The 21677-nt window shown below is 34.8% G+C and overlaps 3 protein-coding genes across 4 annotated transcripts; 1 reads left to right on the top strand and 2 right to left on the bottom strand.

The window, feature by feature from the left end:
* The first annotated feature begins 805 nt into the window (after positions 1 to 805).
* On the top strand, positions 806 to 3845 carry LOC141665639 (uncharacterized). 2 transcript variants are annotated; one of them, XM_074471628.1, is made up of 2 exons: positions 806 to 1039; positions 1912 to 3845. In XM_074471628.1, exon 2 carries the CDS (start codon positions 1957 to 1959, stop codon positions 3643 to 3645), a length of 1689 nt encoding a protein of 562 aa, XP_074327729.1. In that variant the 5' UTR covers positions 806 to 1039; positions 1912 to 1956; the 3' UTR covers positions 3646 to 3845. The 2 variants fall into 2 exon arrangements, with proteins under 2 accessions (XP_074327729.1, XP_074327734.1); XM_074471633.1 differs by having other exon boundaries at positions 806 to 1094.
* Positions 3846 to 5650: 1805 nt separating this feature from the next.
* On the bottom strand, positions 5651 to 6755 carry LOC141720381 (agamous-like MADS-box protein AGL62). The gene has a single exon (XM_074522767.1). The coding sequence runs from the start codon at positions 6490 to 6492 to the stop codon at positions 5851 to 5853; it is 642 nt and encodes a 213-aa protein (XP_074378868.1). The 5' UTR covers positions 6493 to 6755; the 3' UTR covers positions 5651 to 5850.
* A 5135-nt stretch (positions 6756 to 11890) lies between these two features.
* Positions 11891 to 12343, bottom strand: LOC141696816 (uncharacterized). The gene has a single exon (XM_074500970.1). It carries the CDS (start codon positions 12341 to 12343, stop codon positions 11891 to 11893), a length of 453 nt encoding a protein of 150 aa, XP_074357071.1.
* Between the last annotated feature and the right edge of the window lie 9334 nt (positions 12344 to 21677).

The raw sequence follows: 21677 nt of genomic DNA, 5'->3' as shown, positions 1-21677 counted from the left end.
TCATTACAATAACTATGGAGGAAGAATACAAGTATGAAACTGATGGCAGCACAACATCAATGTTAGAGTTAAGAGTCTGATTCAATCACATCTTCGTGATCAACCGCTATTCGAATTAATACAACATGTTTGGATTTCAAAGGCAACCATTTCCTTCTTCAATGGGTTGTATTTTTTACGGGTAAATCCCATGTAAATAATATCATCGGCATAGATATTGTCTCGAGCATATCACACAATACCTTATATATTGACGCACTAAGTCGGGGGCCTTCAGGATAACAGCATCCCTACTTCACTTCACGGTAGAGGTGTACATCTTACCTTTCTCACAACCCACTCTAAATGAGATGAACTAAGTGCGTTTAGTTTGGTTTATATTTATTTAAATTTTATGAAACAAAATTAAAAAAAAAAATATATTGTTTAATTAGACTGATGTTACAAGATTACTATAAAGCATATAACCCAAAGAAATTATATTTTTAAAATTTCTAATTATAAAATTATTTTAGTATATATAAAAATTTATTTGTTTGCAGGCTATTGCGTGAGCCCGTAGGATTTACCCAGTGCGCACCCGAAAGGTAGCGGCTGCGGGTTAGTTACGATAAAAAAAATTATTCGAGAAATTATTTCTGTATATAAATAATCGCACATATTTTTATGCTAATTTTATTTACTTAACAATGATAGACTACTCCTCTTGAAAATGCTCCTCGGGCGAAAAAATAATTTATGAAATAAAGTTTTTTAAGTTACAAATCAAATTTGGTGTTAAAAGAGGATTTTCCCAGATCGAAATATTTCGGTGTTACACCTTACAAATCCCAACTTGCAAATTTTATCTATTTCTTTCTGGAGAGGAAAGGAAAGGCCTTTAGAGCTTAAGCCCATCATTAATTAATAATTGATTATTTTTTCCACAAAAAGTCAGACCCATTACACTTCAAAGCACATTATTCTTGGAGTGAAATTACAGATTCCACGTTTCTGTTTCTAACTTCAGAACACTTATCAACTGATCCAGTTTCTACAGGTGTGTTCTGTTTCTGAAACACACTTTGTACTTTAAGTTTGGCTTACAGGAAGTTGTATGTATTCATCGATTGCTTACACTGTACTTTTTGATTTACCTATTTGAAGAAAGTTTGAATCTTTAGTTGTTAATTTGGTGTTTTATGATGCGGGTTTTGTGCTTATTTCAAAAAGATTTGATATTGGTCAAGAATAATGTGTGGGAAGTCATTGTGGCTTTGAATTTTACTGACTTGGTATTAATGGTGTTTAGGGTTTTAAGCATTTGATTGATTTTGTAATGTATTTGAAATGACCATAGTTTGTGAATTTGATTCTTGTTTAATTGTTGGAGAGTTGTCGTAGATACTTTTTAGTTTTGTTCTGGTTGGTTGGTGTAGGTAATTGCAGACTTTTATCTAAATCTTTGTTGAATTTGATTAAAATGCGAGGACTGTAATTATCGGGTGTTAGTATCAAGAATTTAAGATGGGTGGATCGGGAAGAGTTAAAAATCCATATTACAGATTAGGGTGTTCGAAATTGAGTTAAAAAATAGTATTTTTAGCTGTTGGAAAGTAGTTTCACTTTAGCTGTCCTAATAACTTATGTCACATGATATATGCATTATGCAATGACAGGAGGGATGGATAATTTATAGGACAGGCATTGTATATCCTTTGTTACTCAATTGTGATTTATCTATTTATTTTGGCGCTGGATGTTATGTTTTGATGGTTGTACTTGTATCAAGTATCTACTCATTCTAACTCTGTTCATGATATTATAAAAATAATGCCCAACTGTGTATTTGTTTGTTGGAGTTCGTCATTAGCTCTTGTTATGTTATGATACCCCTTTTCATCCATATTTATATATTTTATTTTTAAACAGGTATCTGTTCTTTGTATAAACTTGGGAGAAGACAAGTTCTTAAACATGTACAGGCACTCGCCTACTAGAAACCAGAGATCTAAAGGTTTTAGGCTGAAGCATGTACTGCAAATTTGTGTGTTGGTTGCTGTTTGCTTTTGGCTGATTTACCAGGTCAAACACTCACATGACAAGAGGAAACAGTTTGACGAAAATACTGCAAAAAATTCACTAAATGTGGAGGATAACAGTGTGATTTTCAAATTAGGTAGGAAGGATATTATTCCTCAAGAGAAGGGGAGAAGCAAGGACTCTGAAAGTCATGATGGAGAACTTGAAGAAGATGACAATGAAGAAGGAAACCTAGAGCAAGATAAGCGTGTAGAACGAAGCAAAGCAGAAGCTAAACATGAAGAAGAGACCATGGAAGAAGACAAACCTGAAGAAGAAGAAAGTGAAGAAAATGATAGGCATGAAGAAGCAAATGAAAAAGAAGAGGAGCATGAAGAAGAAAGTGGAGAAGAAGATATGCGTGAAGATGAAACAGGGGAGGAAGATAAGCATGAAGAAGAAAATGTAGCAGAAGATCATGTAGAAGAAGAGCAAGAAGAAGAAATTCAAGCTGAAGAAAAAGATAAAGGAAGAGGAGACCAAGATAATGAGGTAAACCAGCACGAGACAGAGAAAGATGATACAGTTGTTGACAAAGAAGAAGAGTCCATAGATGAAGAAAAGGAAAAAGAAGACCCCGTTAAGGTGGGAACCGAAGAAAGGAACGATGAAGACAAGAATACTCTAACAAGGAATGACCCTCTAATAGAGGACCAAGTTCATGATGAAGGATCTCGGAATACCCGTGAGGCACGGGAGGAACAGTACAAGGGAGATGATGCATCTAGCGCTGTCACTCATGATGCACAAAGTACAAATACTGAAAATGAAAATAGCAGCAGTGGAAGCCAAATAAATAAATTAGAAAATGAAAGTAAAGGTAATAGCATGGAGGAAAATAAAAATGATACAGTGGTAAATTTTCCAGAAGTGGAAGCAGCTGGGAATGGAACTTCAGCATTGGATGAAAAAAATAAGCCTGAAGTATATGATTCAGTTTCTCAGAGCAACTCATCTCTTGATTCTATTACAGGCTTCAAGTCTAATGATCAACAAGGATCAATCAACAATACAGATAATAATGGTTCATCTGTAAAGAATGAAATGGAGATCAACATGTCTAATCTAAGTCATGCTCATGATGCCATTGAAAGAGATATGACGACTACAAATGGCTCCAATATTCAGACAATTTTCCTGAATCAAGCCATTAACTCTACTGTAACTCTACAAAACACTCAAGTGAATTCAAACTTATCAAATTCTAATGCATCTAAAACCGTGGAAGGGAATTCAGAAGAGTCCACAGATTCCTCCATGAAATCAGAGTTTGATAACAGTACGAAGGTTGAAGGGTCCAATGTATTGGCTGAAAGCAAAGATGGCTCTGACTCTCTAGCCCTCGAGGAAACCACCAATGAAGTAAATAATGAGAATCCAGATAACATTAAAGGAACAGATGGAACATATGAAAACTCGGACTCTTCCAATACTGAAAATACAGATGAAGTTCAATATGACTCCTCTGAAAACTCTGATATCTCTATCTCCGTGGAGGCTAAAGAGAATCGCGTTGATCTTGAGACTTTGCCAGAGATTAGAACAGAGGGAAGCAACAGCGAAGAGGTAGCAGAAGACGGATAAGATAGGTCAGAAGTTATATCTGAACTCAAATTTCAACAATCATCTTTCCCACGAGCTTCATGTGTTCACTTTTTTAAGAGTAGTACATGCACGATCTGTGCAACTCCAGTCAACTTTGGGGTAAAAGTTTTCCCTATAATGCTAAAATGTAAGCAACTGAATATATTAGAAAGCTTCCAATATATATAATCCTTTCCTGAGTTTTGTAGATACATTATGGTTATATCTTATCATTTCCATGTAGACCAGAGTCCAATGGTACCTCTTTGTTTGGCAAAATGGGTTCATATCCGAAAAATTGAACCGAAAGTCATAGAACAAGATCCGATTTTCTACCTGTAACATGTAATCTTGATAATTGCCTGAAAATCAAGTTAATACAAATAATTTTACTAAAATAATATAATATATTAAATTTGATTATAAATTAAAACCGACCAAATCTGAATAATAAACTATCACTCAACTAGGACTCGAAGTATCAGCTCCAATATAAATTTGTATTAGAAAAATGATCAATTGAGTTTTAGTTCAGTCATTGTAAATTTAACAGGTCATGACCATCACATAGTCCACATACATCGACGGTAAACCCATCCCTTCTACATAACTAAACACCATATTTGATATAATTTCATGCCTAAGTTACGTAAATATTAAATTATTTTTCTGAAAAATACACTTATATCAAAAATATTAAATTTAACAATAAGATATTTCTAAATTCTTACAATTAAAAGAAATGAATAATTAATGAGCCGAAAAGATTACAATAAATTTAGTCTGACTTTATTTTGAATTTAATCTAATTTTAATATAAATTACACCCCAGTCCCATCACATGTGAATCGAGCTATACCTTTACATACCACAATTCGAAATTCTATGATGTGTGATAACTTCTCGAGGCGGGGCTGCTCCTTCGACGTCATGTCTGAATCCTTCGCTGCGGTGATGGGGCAGTTATTGTGGATCTCCTATAAAACAACACCGGAATGGAGGTTTGGGTCCTGCAAAAGATAGATAGGATTGCAAGGTGGCTGTGTGTGTATATGAGTGTAAGAGAATGATTAACCCCAAAATCTTTCCTTATTGGGCTATTTATAGCCCAAGGATAAGGTTTTGGGATTGACACCTTTGAATCGTAGTCGTTGGTTCTAGGAGCGGAGGATACCTGGATGGGGTGGATGCCTTACACGTGTCAGGATGAGAGTGGTTGAGGAATGTTCTAAGATCTCCTGGCACGTGCTCTGATTGATCTCCCATACTAAGTACTTGTTGAGGTTTCCTTTCTTTACTTGCTCCTCGATGAAGTACTTAAGTGATAAACAGTTCTCAGTCTTGTGGTCATGTGTTTCATGATAGTCGCACTGCCTATTGTAAGGCCTGCTCTCCGGAGGAGTCTGCATTAGTTTCGGGGGTAATAAAATGACTTGTATTTTATCTCCTTCAAGATTTCTTCTCGGGACATGTTGAGAGGTGTCTAGCCCGGTTCCTGTTTTGGCTCGCGGGACTGCTTGGACTGCTTGGCTCGGGGGACTGCTTGGTCGGTCCTGGAGACACATAACCTTGGGAGTGGTTGAGAAATATTCTAAGGATCTCTTGGCACGTGTCTTGATTTTGCTCATGATTGATGAATGACATTTGTTTCTATCACGCGCTTGGGCATGTGTCTCACGTGCTGGGACTTTCCAAGGTTATGTGTCTTACGTGCTGGGACTTCCCAAAGTTGGGTTGTCAGGACTAGATTAATTTGGAATAGTTATGTGCAGGACTGGATAGATTGAGAATTCAGACATGATCTTTCTAGGAACTATATGTACTATCGATCTAATCCGAAAAATTGCAAAGTTACTACGTTAGCCTTAGGACAACTAAATGAACAGGAGAACATATCTCAGGGGTATTATTCCTCTAGCATAACATTAAATGTGCGATACACAGCTTATTACATTACAATCAAACACAAGGCCGACTAAATTATTGCAAAAAAGTATCCACTAACTATGAACACACCATCCCCAATTAATATTATGAGCACACCATCCCCAATTAATAAAATTCATCATTATTTATTTTTTACAATCGTAACGGAAAACAAAACATTGTTTGATAGCAAGAACTAGTGAGCTACTAGCTTCCTTAGAACCTCATCAAAATTGAAGACAAATTAAAATGAAAAATAAATAAATTGTAAAGACAAATTCAAAAAAAGGCAGCAGTACCATAACAAAAATTGTTTGGAACCCCATTCATCTGAGTAGGTTTGGCCTCAAACTGATCAAAACTCCTAAAGGTATTATCATTCAAGAGTGGTAAAGAGCTCACATTCTCGACCAAAATCTGGTTAGCTTGATTGGTCACATTCTTTTTCAGCTCTTCCATCGAATCTTTCAATTGTTCAAGCTCATGCAGTGCTAATTTCTCGACAGGAGATTCCCACCAGAACTGGCCCTGGCTAGCTTTCCTCATATGGTCTAGCGTCTCGCCTCCTTGTCTCTCGGATTCTAACTCGTGAAGAATTTGCGTCAGCTGAAAATTGAGTTCACGAACGCTAGCATTGCGATGAACTTCAACCAACTGAAGAGTGGAATTGGAATTGAGAGGAGGGTTTCGAGTGAAAAACCTGTCGATTATTGATTCAACATTAGGATGGCCAAATGAGAAGACCTTTCCGGCAGGGGAAAAGACTATTATAGCAATCTCAACGCCACAAAGTGTGCAAAGCTCACTTGCTTTCTTGAACAGGCCAGATCGCCGCTTTGAGAAAGTCACTTGCAAGTTGTTTTTTCTTTCTATTTTTGCAATTTTTATCTTTTGGCGACCCAAGCTTGGCTTCTTTGCCATTGTTATACAGAGAGAGAGATCGATTAAAAAAATAAGGAAGACAGAGATTGATATGTAGAGGATTAGGAAAACCAGGCAATTTATAGAGGACTTGCAATTACTTTATCGCCTGGCAAAAAAAAGTTTATCACATGGTTTTCAATTTCTTACTTCTTTATGTGAAGATTTCTGCAATGATTTGGGAGTTAAAAAATCTTACTTTAATACTGGATCTCATGCAATCAATTGTGTCTTGGTTGGCATTTTAATTATCCTATTTGACATTTGCTTGTCAAATCCTTTAATTTCTTCTTAAAGAAGTTTAAAGAACAACATTATGCACATCACAGCTTAATACTGAAGTCAGATTTATGTAAATTATTAATGTCCATCAATAAGATTTCTGCAAATCCTCTGTTTATCAGCAACATTTAAAGCTTTTAAAATGAAGTGTTCAGTTTTTCTATGATATTATTTTGGCCTTCCTACAATAACCAGGAAGGTGTGGCACTTAATATAGAAAAATTTACGGAAGATCACGATTTACTTGGCTGTCAAGAATGTTCCAGGGTAAAAAATGGACATATTTACACACGTGTTCTATATCTTTCGAGTTTTATTTTGTTTCTTTTTATTGTTACGGAGAAATTTGTTAATGATAATTTCCCTTTTTCGTGCTGCGCAGTAAATGTGAAATTCAACGTGTAAAATTTCATATTATACAGGAGCTCTCCAAAACCAAGAGTTCCCAATATTGGACCGATTGTTGATCACTGATAAACATCTAAATTCCAAGCTCCTTCTCTCAAATTATTCAATAGTGCTCGGCTCTCTTGACTGGAAAATTGGCAGCAAGCTCCTCCTCGTAGTTTATAACCGTGGTTCTGAAACAAATTACTCACTAGTGAGTAGATTACAATATCACATTTAAGAACATCCAGTCTACCAAACAAGCCACTGAATGGTACTGTACTGACACAAAAGTGAAGACGCCCTGTCTGAGATCAGAGTAAAATATAGAATAGGATACCGATTTGTGAAGTTCAATATCTTTTCAATGCGTCTACTTTCAACGCTCAATTTAATTATCACGATTCAAAAACAAAAAAATTAACCACTCAGCCACTCCGATCATAAGCCTCCAATGTATAGAGTTTAAAATCTTGCATTTGTACACATAATGGACTCGTAAACTGAAACGTCCATCATGCTCTTCAAACCTTTGTATCAGACATGGTAAGATGATCTTGTAAGTACCTTTCAGTTGATTGAACACCCTACCTGGAGCCGTACTAATTTCATTTCCTACAAAGGGTGGAACGGTGCAAAGGAGATATTGCCACAACAAGAGGCCTTCTTTAAAATATTATCAATGTTTGTTAATGTTAGAAATATATTATGATAACTATATAATAGATATGTGAGAAAGAGAGAGATTAAGAAGATAATATTGTATTCATTCAAGTGTGTATCTTACAAGATGAGATTTAGTCCTATTTATAGGCTCACTAGAACATAGGTAGAGAAATCCAAAGGCCAAATACATGAACATAGGTAGAGAAATCCAAAGGCCAAATACATGAACTTGAAAAGCCAAAAGTCAAGAGGTTGTTCTAGAGTATTCTAGAGACATCCATATTCTAACACTCCCCCTTGGATGTCCAATTTTCAATAATCGTGCCTCGTTAAAACCTTTCTAGGAAAAAACCCATTGGAAAATAAATCCTAGTAAAGGAAAAAGAGTACATCGATTTTGAAAAGTTTATTTCAAGTTCTTAAGTCGACGCATGCCAATCTTATGTACCAAGCTTTCAAAAACTGATGGGGGTAGCGACTTCGTGAATAGATCTGCAAGGTTGTCTCTTGAGCGTATCTGTTGGACTTCAGTTTCTCCATTTTCTTGAAGGTCATCTGTGAAGAAAAACTTGGGCGAGATATGTTTAGTATTATCGCCTTTGATATAACCTTTCTTTAGCTGCTCGATGCATGCTGCATTATCTTCGAACATTACTGTTGGTGTCATATCATGATGTATGCCACATGACTCCCGAATGTGCTGACATATTGATCTCAACCAGACACATTCTCGACTAGCTTCATGGATTGCAAGAATCTCTGCATGATTAGAAGATGTAGCAACTAGAGATTGTTTTACAGATCGCCATGAGATGGCTGTATCCCCATAAGTGAACAAATAACCTGTCTGTGATCGAGCTTTATCTGGATCAGATAAATATCCTGCATCTGCATAACCCGTTAGCACTGCTTTGGATTTATTAGAATAAAATAAACCCATATCAGTTGTTCCTCGAAGGTACCGAAAAATATGTTTAACACCATACCAATGCCTCCGAGTTGGGGCGTTACTGTGTCTTGCTAATAGATTCACAGAAAATGCTATATCGGGTCGTATATTATTAGCAAGATACATAAGCGCGCCTATAGCACTGAGATAGGGTACTTCAGGACCGAGTATCTCTTCATTTTCCTCCTTTGGTCGGAACACGTCCTTTTTCTTATCAAGTGATCGAACAACCATTGGAGAGTTAAATGCATGTGATTTGTCCATGTAAAACCGTTTCAAGATCTTTTCTGTGTATGATGATTGATGCACAAAAATTCCATTTGGAAGATGTTCAATTTGTAATCCAAGGCAAAGATTTGTTCTCCCAAGATCTTTCATTTCAAATTCTGCTTTTAAGTAATCAACTATTTTCTGGAGCTCTTCAGGAGTTATGATGATATTCAAATCATCAACATACACAGCCACTATAGAAAATGAAGATTCTGTTTTCTTTATAAAAATACATGGACAAATAGGGTTATTCTTGTAATTTTCCCTTAGTAAATATTCGCTTAACCTCTTATACCACATTCGACCAGATTGCTTTAATCCATATATTGATCTTTGTAAATTAATAGAATAAAGATTACGAGAGTATAATTTAGATGCTTTAGGCATTCGAAATCCTTCAGGAATCCTCATATAGAAATCTTTCTCAAGGGAACCATACAAGTATGCTGTCACAACATCCATTAATCGCATTTCTAATTTTTCAATAACTGTCAGGCTAATAAGATAACGAAAAATTGTAGCATCCATTACAGGGGAATATGTTTCCTCATAATCTATGCCTGGTCTTTGTGAAAATCCTTGAGCAACTAAACGTGCTTTATATCTCACAATTTCATTTTTATCGTTTCTTTTTCGCATAAATACCCATTTATAACCAACGGGTTTAGTCCCTTCAGGGGTTCGGACTACAGGTCCAAAAACTTCATGCTTGTTAAGTGAGCTCAATTCCTTTTCAATTGATTCTTTCCATTTTGGCCAATCTTCCCTACGTCGACATTCTTCGACAGATTTTGGTTCAAGATCCTCGTCTTCCATCATTATATCAAGCGCTACGTTATATGCAAAATTTTCATCGATGATGATGTTATTTCGGTTCCATTTCTTTCCCGTGACAACATAATTTATAGAGATCTCTTCTATTTCAACATTTTCAGTTACCTGGTCCTCTTCTGGGGTTTGGTTATTCATGTCACGGGTCTCTTCTGGGGTCTCTCCTTGAGATTTTATTTTATCTATTTGGGCATCATCATATTTTGCTCCTTTTCATTTCCGAGGATTTTTATCTTTGGAACCGATTGGTCTACCTCGCTTCATGCGAGGTCTTGACTCATTTGCCTTGATAATTTGTCCTTCAGGGACTTCAATTTTTACAGGAGCATTTGCAGCTGGTATGTGTGACTTAGTCACTCTATTGATATCATTGAATGCATCAGGCAATTGATTTGCTATGCCTTGTAAATGGATTAGTCTTTGAACTTCTAGTTCACATTGGTTTGTACGAGGATAAAAAATGTTCAATGTTGGTGCATTCCATGTAATTTCTTTCTCCAGCTACTTATTTTCTCCCCCTAATTTAGGGAAAATTTTAATCTCTCCCCCTAATTTTGGAAAAACATTTTCATCAAAGTGACAGTCTGCAAAACTTGCAGTAAATAAATCACCTGTCATTGGTTCAAGATATTTTATTATTGAGGGAGATTCATAACCAACATATATTCCCAATTTTCTTTGAGGACCCATATTTGTGCGTTGTGGTGGGGCAATTGGGACATATACAGCACACCCAAATGTTCTAAGATGGGAAATATTAGGCTCTCTTCCGGAGGCCAATTGCAAGGGAGAGAATTTGTGATAGCTTGTAGGTCTGATGCGTATAAGTGATGCTGCATGTAAAATGGCATGTCTCCAGACTGTAACTGGGAGGTTTGTTTTCATAATTAATGGTCTAGCAATCAATTGGAGTATTTTAATTAATGATTCTGCAAGACCATTTTGTGTATGAACATGAGCTACAGGATGTTCAACACGTATCCCAATTGATGCACAAAACTCATTAAAAGCTTTTGATGTGAATTCTTCGGCATTATCCAATCGAATTGTTCCAATATTATAATCCGGAAATTGTGCCCTTAATCGGATTATTTGCGCAAGTAGTCTCGCAAATGCCAGGTTACGAGATGACAATAAGCACACATGTGACCACCTTGTTGATGCATCGATTAATACCATAAAATATTTAAATGGTCCACATGATGGGTGAATGGGCCCACATATATCACCCTGTATTCTTTTTAAAAATTTAGGAGATTCTGTTCCAATTTTTGCTATGGAGGGTCTAATAATCAATTTTCCTTGAGAACAAGCAGCACAAGAGAATTCATTAGATTGAAAAATCTTCTGGTTTTTCAATGGATGCTCATGTGAATTCTCAATAATTTTTCGCATCATAATTGATCCAGGATGCCCTAGCCGATCATGCCATATAACAAAATTATTTTTGTCAGTAAACTTCTGGTTTACTGTGGCATTTACCTCAATATTTCGAATATTGGTATAGTATAATCCGGAAGAAAAGGCTGGCAATTCTTCTATAACACATTTGCTACCCGAAGTGATACTTGTAATATAAAGAAATTCTTTATCCCCTTTATTCACCGTTTCAACGTGATATCCATTTCTGCGAATATCTTTGAAACTTAATAAATTTCTTTGTGACTTTGGGGAGAACAACGCATCATTTATAATAAATTTTGTTCCTTCGGGTAGTAATATAGTAGCTCTTCCGGAGCCTTCGATCAATTTTATACTCCCGGAAATTGTGCATACATTGCCTTCATATTTATTTAAAGAGGTGAAATATTTTTCATTTTTAAGTATAGTGCGGGTTGTTGCGTTATCTACAAGACAAATATCTTCCTCTTTTGTTATATGCCCAATGCGAGAATATAAAATTTCCATATTGCTTCAATAACAGATAAATATATAATTAGTAAGGATAATCATAAAGAGATACAATCATATACATGCGAATGTAAAATAAAGCAAATAAGTACATCAAGCATTTTATTTATCATCTAGGGTAGTGATGCCATCAGGAGTCTCATAAAAATCAGCGGTATCCAAATAAGTCATTGTTAGGAGATTGTCTGCATGTTCATTATCATTGAAAACTAAATTTGTTTCAACATTCTTGCCTTTGTCCTTCAGGGACGCTTGATAAAGATCAGCTAGGTGTTTTGGCGTACGGCAGGTACGTGACCAATGGCCTTTCATTCCACATCTATAACATTCACTTTCAGCAACCCTTTTTCCTTTATTAATATTTTTCTCCAACTTCGGGTTGGAATTAGATTTATCATACTTGAAAATAGGGTAATTTTGGATTTGATATCCACGACCACGGGTTCCTTGTCCATGAGAAAAACCACGTCCACGTCCACGCCCATAATTGTATATTGCCGCATTCGCTTCAGGGAATGGGTGAGATCCTGTGGGGCGAAACTCATGATTCTTCATCAAAAGCTTATTATTTTGTTCAGCAACAAGAAGACAAGAAATCAAATCTGAATATTTTGTAAAACCTTTTTCACGATATTTTTGCTGGAGGAGTACATTTGAGGCATGAAAGGTTGAGTAAGTTTTTTTTCATCATATCTGCATCAGTAATATTCTCTCCGCACAGTAATATGCTTCGTTAACACTTTTATAATAAGCACATTCAGTCAATATTTAAAAATATGCAAGGAAAACACATATGCATTAATATTTAAAAACCCATGATGATGATGGTGCATTGAATTCAATCTAATGGTACATTTAATGCAATCTACTGTATAAAATGGTTAATTATAATAAAGTCAAATCTGATCAGTTTCAAAGAATACCAATTTACTCTATGAAGATGATTTTATCTGAAAAATTATAAAACACGAAAAATGTAGAAAATTCCGGGACCTTTCCAGAATGGTAAGGCTTGTTTAAAATGAACAGGTAACGAATTCCGAAAACAGATATTTGTGGACTGTAGAATCAGAATCAGCTCCTAATTATGATAGTATTTTGATATTTAAGACATCGAAATCACATTATATGGTAATGGAATGTAAAGACAAAAGGTAGATATCGAAAAGCGATTTTCAGAATGGTATGGCTTATAATATTTGAACTAATATTCAATTTAATATGAATTTTAGAAGTCACTGCATATCATCCTGAATCATACAATCAGATTACACAAAATACAGATTCTGACATACTTATAAGCAGATTTTGGAAAAACTCAAAGAAGAAAGATTGTAGATAATCAAAAAGTCTTTACAACGAGTATAAACTCAATAAATTCCGATGAATAATGAATCAGATACAAAATATACAAGAATCAGGCACATAACAAACACATAAAGATCATCCATTTACAACCGAAGCAAAGTAAACTCAAAATAGTGTACTTACCTGGTGGACAAACTGAAATAACGTAGAATCCTTCTTCTTCTTGAATTTCCAACACCTATTTACACGTTGATGATCTCCTTTCAATACTTAAGTAAAATTGATCTCCTTATTTTATACGCAAATCGTGCTGATAACGTGTTAGAAATATATTATGATAACTATATAATAGATATGTAAGAAAGAGAGAGATTAAGAAGAGAATATTATATTCATTCAAGTGTGTATCTTACAAGATGAGACTTGAGTCCTATTTATAGGCTCACTAGAACATAGGTAGAGAAATCCAAAGGCCAAATACATGAACATAGGTAGAGAAATCCAAAGGCCAAATACATGAACTTGAAAAGCCAAAAGTCAAGAGTTATGACTTTGGAAAGTCAAGAGGTTGTTCTAGAGTATTCTAGAGACATCCATATTCTAACAGTTAAGTTTTTTGATAACAAGCCTTTTTTGTTTTGGAGATTAAAGTACAACTTAACTAGGGATTGTAAACTTTTCACTTCGTAAAATAACGAGTAATGTCCACCAATATCTTTATGATCTATGAAACAGTATTTTTTACAAGATAAAAAGTTAATAAGTTAAAATCTATAGTAATGCAAACTCAATATTTAGTTTAACTAAAAAAAGGAATTTAAATAATTAAGTTACCCGGTGATAATAATAATTCGAGTAACAACAAATTAAAAAACTAATCCTATCTATTATATATATAATAGAGCAAATAGGGGGTTAGGTGAGACAATTTATTCCAAATTACTAATTTACCCCTCAATAATAAATACAAATAATTGTAAAATTTAATACCATATATTAATTACTCTTAGGTCATTATTACTCCTTATTATTAAATATAAATTTGTTATTTGCCTTGTTGAAACATCACCATGAGAATGGATTATAAAATTTGTTATTTACCTATCTATTATTATATTTATCATAAAAAATGTTGTATATTGAAAAATATATTTATATTATCAATTGTACAATATTATATTTAATATGTCGGCTTCCATATCCAATCATTAAATTTTCTAATATGGAAAGTAAGAATTACCTCATATTCATTGTATTTTGTATCACTAATTGTACCATGTAAACAAATGTAGTAACTCTTTAATTAACTTCGCAATATTTCATTCATTACATTTTCTAATATGGAAAGTAAGAATTAACTCGTATTCATTGTATTTTGTATCACTAATTGTACCATGAAAAAAAATATAGTAACTCTTTAATTAACTTCGCAATATTTCATTCATTATAATTATTTTCATGAGATATGTGTGATGTCATTTTTATAATATTTTAATCGTATATTTCGATTTCGTTCCCGCATATTCAATTCATTTTGAGAAAAAACACGTTAAGTACTGTTAGGTCCCAATTTGTTTGTAGAAGGGGGGTTGAATGCAAACAATACCGTTTAATCGAATAAAATGCGGAATAAAAAGGTGAAACAAAATTCAAGTTAAATAAAACTTTAATTAAACTTGAAAGGTGTTACAACAACGGTATCGGTTACAAGGGATTAATCTCAAATCAATTATTACAAATCTAGAATAAATTCGACATGAACTTTTTCTATTTTTGTAATGAAAAGATCAAATGCTAAATGCGATTTGAGATTAAGTTCTAGGGATTTTAATCCGCTAGATTGTTACACAAAAACAAGATAAATAATTCTAGTGGTTTGGATTTAACTTTACAATCTAGAATTTTGATCTTGAATAAAGCAGATGAAAAATGAAATAATTTGCTTTTGTTTCTGCTGTGTTCTTGACTTGTGTGTTCTGTTTGATTGTATTATAAAATGTCTTCTGCTTTCTGTTGTTTAAGTAAACAAAACAATCCAGTTGAATCAGCAAGACTTTCGGCAAGACAATCAAATGAACTGGCATGACAATCCATTTGAACTGGAAGGACTTTCGGTGAGACTATCCTTTTGAACTAGCAAGACAATCCCAATAGCTAGCAAGACAATTAGAATGAACTAGCAAGACTTTCGGTATGACTATCAATTGTCATACCGATTGTCATAGTAGTTCAAATCATATTGTCTTACTGAATTATTAATAGATTTTAATCTAATAACAATTCTGAAAATCCTTAATATTAATTCTGAATTAATTAATCAATTAATTCAATTAATCAATAAATTAGTCTTTGCAGATATAATTTATTTTCTTAATTAAATTATTTGACTTAATTAATTAATAGAGAATTAGTACTAATCTTGAGCAGCAACCATTCTTCTGAAAATCTTCTGAAAATTACTGTCAATTATGAATCAATTCCACCACTTCAAGGTTGACACTCGATGTACTGTCTGGTTCATGAGTGACTAACTTTCGTGACGTTTCTTCAAGCCTTGACCTTGATACTCTTGATTTTCTTCAGACTAAATCCTTGTAATTAATTGATACCCTGACGAGATCTCTGTCATTTGATTAAATCCACAATCTTGATTTATATCACTGAGGCTTGATCAATTTCTTGAGCTTCTTCCAGTGAATTAAGTCTTCAAGTCTGTAGATGAATAATGTTTCTTAACCCTTTGACAGATGTTACTCTGTGAGATCTCTCTGACGATAAATCCACTATTTACTTATTACATTCTTATTTGAGTTGAGTTAAATCCTCGAATAAACAAATAGGCTATGACATATGCCTTTCAATCTCCCCCTATTTGCTTGTTAGACAATAACAACAAATACCTAGAGGATAACTCAAGTAACAAATAAGAAAAAGATATAAACAGTAATGCAAAGTAAATAGCTAGAAAAGTTCTGGATTATATTTAACATTTTCCAGATTCCAAAAGAAATTTACAAGTGAATGCAAGATAGATGTTCCTCTAGCCTGAACATATAACTACATTAGTCTATCTTGATTCATAAAGCTCTAATCATATTACATTGAGTTTTGAGCTAATTGACTTCAGTTGTCTTCTCTTCTGACTTCACCTTCTTCTAGATCTTGAAGCAACTCCTTGTCAAAGACACGATCCTTTTCTGAAGTGAAGCTTGCTGGTCTGACTGGTTGAACTCCAACTGACTTCAGCTTATTCTTGAACTGATTGTACCTTTTAATATTCTTTTCACAATAAGCTTGAATCAAATCAGCAGCTTGAGTCTTCAACATGGATGAGTATTCAACAGTTCTTAAATGATGTTCCATCCAGACCAGATGCTTAGCTGAGTAGTCTTTAAGAGATTGTGCATCTAGCTGACAGATTTGAAGACAATCAGACTTAAAGAATCTCACCTGATGAGGATTGTTGACCACTTGAGGACTAGCCCTGCTGGCAAACTCTTTAAGCCTTTCTCGAAGAACTTCATTCAATTCTGAGCTTCTTTTTACTTTGTTGAGAAGAACCCAAATTTCTGACAAAGAACGATTCTCAAACAGATGAAGTGACACCTTGAAAGATCCTTCACTCTGACAGTATACAAAAATGCTCATCTTATTTAGGGATCTGTCAAAAGCAGCTGTGATCCTTGAGACTTCAGTCTTGATAGCATTCATGTACATGTCATTGTTAGGATTTGAGATTTCCAGCTTGTCAAGAAGATGTAGGAACTGCCTATCATTGTTAGTGCTCAGCTGAGGCATATCAAGTACTCTCCTAGCTTCATCCCATTTTTCACCAATCTTCAGTCTGACATCTCTTCTCCTTTCTTGAGCCTTAATGTTATGAAGACGTTGCTTTTGAAGAGTTTCTGTTCTTTGTATGTCTTTTCTCATGTCAATGATCTGGGAGACCTTTTTGAGTTCAGCTTCTTTTCTTTTCATCTCTGACTGCTGCTGAAACTCTTTCTCAAAGATAGGATCCACTGTAGCTTCCTCTTCCCATTCTCCAAAATCACTTACCTCTTCAGCTTCAAATACACCATCTTTATCTTCCAAGACTGGTTCAGTGGGAATGTCAAAAATATCAAAGTCATCTTGTTCTCCACTGTAGTAGACATCATCAGCCTTTCCTTTATCTCCAACAGAGGTATCTTTTTCTTTTCCCTTTCCACTACTCCCTTTCTTCTCCCCCTTAGTTGAGGGATCCTCTACTGACTTTCCTTTAGAACCTCCATGACCTTCATCACCTCCAGAGCCTGAGCCTCCACCAGACGACCCTTCAAAGTAAGTTCTTTGTTCTTCATTAGGGCAGTGAGAATTCTTGATCATGAAATACAAGTGATTCATTCCTTCATTAAGATGTTCCATGCCCGTTTCTATCTTTAGAAATCTGGAGGAGTCCAGTGCATGATTCATTTCAACCAGGTCTTCAAGAGAAGTCATTCTTGTATATAGAGAGCAGAAGTTAGAAATGTCATCAGTTGATAAAGTTGGAGTTTCCTGAATGGAATTGAGCTTTGGTATGACAGTGGTCTTGAGATCTGAGATATCATTCCTGATGAGTGCCAGCTGATTGTTGACAGAGGTGGAAGAAGAAGACCGTTCAACCACTTGTGCTTTGAATGATTTAGCTTCAGCTTGGCTTTTAGCAAGTTCTTCTTTTAAAGCAGAAATTTGAGCTAACAGGTTTTCAGTGTCTGTGTCTGTGTGTGCTCTCACCTGAATTTCACTCGTGTTTGGTTCACTCACCTCACGTGCTTGTGTTTCTCTCAATATAATTGCTCGTGAGGAGTCTTCCTGTTGCTGTTCTTCTGTACCTGCAGTTTAAATCACCCTAGCCTCTTCAAGAGAGGTCAGTGGTGGTGCAATGGGAATTCGCGAGTCCCGATCCTCAGTCAATACTATCAGTTCATGTGAAATAGATGTCTGAATTGTTTCAGGGATAGATTGACCGAGTTGCCCTCCACTTTCTCCAGATAAATCTGCGAGTGGAGAATCCCGTGAGGGAGCCAGAGGTGTTGGATCTGGGAGGGGAGAAAATGACTCTATTAAAGGTGGCTGAGAGTCAGATTTTCCCTCAGAAGCATGTGACTGCTCTTCTGTCGTAACTATGGCAGGCACTGTAACAGACTCTATGTGCACTCCTCGCTCCGTGTCCTGAGTATCATCTACTGGTATGTATGGTTCAATTGTGAGTAATGGAATTGTGCTTGACTCAGTACAGGATGCCATGGCCCTATGGCGAATTTCAATAGATTCATCCTGTTGAGAGAATGTCTCTAGTAACTGTTCAATGGCCATTTCAAAGTCCATGTCCTGTTGGGAGGACAAGGATGGGCTTTCAGATGCCTCAATATATGTTCTTCTTTTCTTGGGAGGAGGCAGAGCTGAGGGTTCACTCACATTCAACAAAACACTACTTCCTATTAACCTTCTGGGTAACATTTTAGACAGTGGGGGAGAGGTTGAGATAGGTTGTGACTCTGTGTTTGGCTCTATGACCTGGGATTGAAGCTGTGGTTCTACAACTTCATGGTCATTCCTATCGACCACTGGGGGTCTTTCAACAGAAGTAGGAATGGAGTGAGAGTGAGGAATTACTACCTGTAATGGAAGAGCATCTGATGTTGGAGGAGCCTAGGTGGCTTGAACCACTGGAGGTTGAGGTTGCTGTTCATGACCGGGAAGATTGAAAATAGGTAAGGGAATATAAGTGGCCATGAAAGCAGATACAAATACTGGAACTTGCATGAATTTGAAGGTTGTGTCTTGGCGGGTGTAAATCTTTTTGCTTACAGGAGGGGGTTCGGTTACTGCAGAGTTAGCAAAAAGGGCTTTGTGCTCAGGTGTGAGAAGATGATCTGCTATAAGCATGAGAAAACGAGCATAGTAACACGAGACCCTACGATTTGTAGAATGATCACGTAAAGTAGTAGTGAGACGTCTCAAGAGAATGGGAAAAAGTAGTTTGCCAAAATTGATCCTTTGATTGAAATCAACCGCAAGACCAATATACTGCAGAGTGGAAGTGATGTTGTGAAAGTTGGATTTAGTGCAGTTGGCAAACACTTTAGAAAGAGTATCGAAGAAAATGTCCCATTCAGACACCAAATTGGATTTTGAAAGTTTGGTTAAATTGATCACCCCCTGATAGTGAATAGCATGGAAAAAGTTTGTGATATCATTTTCAGAGGGTAAATTACAGAAATTGTCCAATGGAAAATTTAACGCTCGATTGATGACTGTTTCATCAACTACATACTGTGTGTTTGACACGGTGAATGAAAAAGATTTTGAATCATCGGCCACAGTAGAGGTTGTGCAAATCAGTCTAAGCAGATCGACATTTAAAATCACATTTGATTTAATAGCAGAGCTAACAATCGAATGGTCATTTAAAAATCTAATCCAAGGCTTAAATTTTTCCACATCACATTTTTCTGGATTAAAATAACCAACCTGATTATGCGCGACAATTTGGAAATTGAGAGCCATTTAAAAAAAATAATAAGACACACACTTTCAGAATTTGAAGAATAATATTAAGAAAATTCGAATTAATTAAATTAGTTTAATAATTCGAATTAAATTAATTATAATCGAAAAATTTAGACAGAAATGTATCTCGTTAAAATTCTTAACTCACACACGCAGATTTGAAAAGCCAAAAGACACAAAACATAAATTAAAATTAAAATTTAAAATACCCAAAATCAACAAACACAAACTGAATTTGAAGGAAAAAAAAATGATTCGAAAAAAAAGTTTTGAAAAATTTTTGACAGCACTCCTGTATATATATATATAAGTATATATAACAGGAGTAAGATTGCTGAGTAAGAACTCGAGCAAAAGAAATACTAATGGCGGTTGCAATGGTTCGAAGAGAGAGAGAAGAGAAAGACTGTTGAAATTTGGAAAAAAAAAATGAACTGAGCTGATTGAATGACTTAACAAAACAACAAAAAAACTTATAAGTAGACAACCGGTATGACAATTTGGGATAGTCTTACCGATTGTCATACCGATAGTCTTACAAGGCAAAATCAAATTAGAAAATAGAAGAAATAAAAGTAATAAAAATAATAAATACTAAATATATATAACTGGTATGACAATCTAATAGTCATACCGATTGTCATACCAGTATAAAATAAAAGAAATATATATATATATATATATATATATAAGGTTTATAACTGGCAAGATAATTGATAGTCATACCGATTGTCTTGCTAGTATAAAACTATACTGATAACCAAAATAACACAATTATATACTGAAATGACTTTCAGCAAGACAATTCCAATTGTCTTGCCGATTGTCATTCTGGAAATAAAACAATTATAAACAGAATTAGTATGTGCATATTTATATATATATATGTACTGAAATGATTTTCAACAAAACAATTTTAATTGTCTTGCCGATTGTCATTTCAGTAGAAAGACAATTATATACTTACAGAAAATATTTATAAAAACAAAGACAATATTTCAGAATTAATTATTTTTATTCCAAAAATAGATTTCTGTTGAATTTTAGCAAATAAAATTCATAGAAAAGTATTTTTAGAGAAAATAAAATATTCTGAGATATTTGAAATTAACAAGTAGAGTAAATAAAACAGATAAGATAATAATAAAAATTACATAGAATTAAGCAAGAAATATGATAAAATGATAAAATAAATTTGTAAATGAATTTTTCATTTATGAAAAATTCATTTATAAATTCATTCAAGAACAGATCTCAGATATTAACTAGATTAATCACTAAAACTATTCAACATACCCAATTTACCAACTAATCTGGTAAATGTGGATTCATCAAGTGGTTTAGTGAAAATATCTGCTATTTGTTCTTCTGTTGGAACAAAAAATAGTTCAACAGTACCATTCATGACGTGCTCTCTAATAAAATGATACCTGATGTCAATGTGCTTTGTCCTCGAGTGCTGCACAGGGTTGTTGGTGATGGCTATTGCACTTATATTGTCACATAAAATAGGAATTTTGTTCAATACAGAGCCATAGTCTCGTAGCTGGTTCCTAATCCACAAGATCTGAGCACAGCAGCTTCCAGCAGCAATATATTCAGCCTCGGCCGTTGAGTTGGAAACTGTTTGCTGTTTCTTGCTGTACCACGAGACTAGTATGCTACCTAGGAATTGACAACTCCCTGAGGTGCTTTTCCTATCAACAACACTTCTTGCATAATCTGAATCTGTATATCCAACAAGGTTAAAACCAGATTCTTTAGGGTACCAAATACCTAGATTTGGTGTTCCCTTAAGATATCTTAAGATTCGTTTAACAGCAACGAGATGAATATCTCTAGGATCTGCTTGGAACCTTGCACATAAACATGTAGCATACATAATATCTGGTCTACTTGCAGTAAGATAGAGTAACGAGCCAATCATACCTCTGTAGCTTGTGACATCTACCTTAATGGAGTTTTCACATGGTCCAAGCTTGACAGCTGTAGTTGATGGAGTCCTTGCTGATGCAGAATCCTCTAGATTGTACTTTTTGAGGAGTTC

Source organism: Apium graveolens, chromosome 1 (assembly GCF_009905375.1).
Source record: "Apium graveolens cultivar Ventura chromosome 1, ASM990537v1, whole genome shotgun sequence".
NCBI lineage: Eukaryota > Viridiplantae > Streptophyta > Magnoliopsida > Apiales > Apiaceae > Apium > Apium graveolens.
The sequence above is the reverse complement of the archived record's forward strand: the minus strand, read 5'-3'. Positions and strand labels throughout refer to the sequence as shown.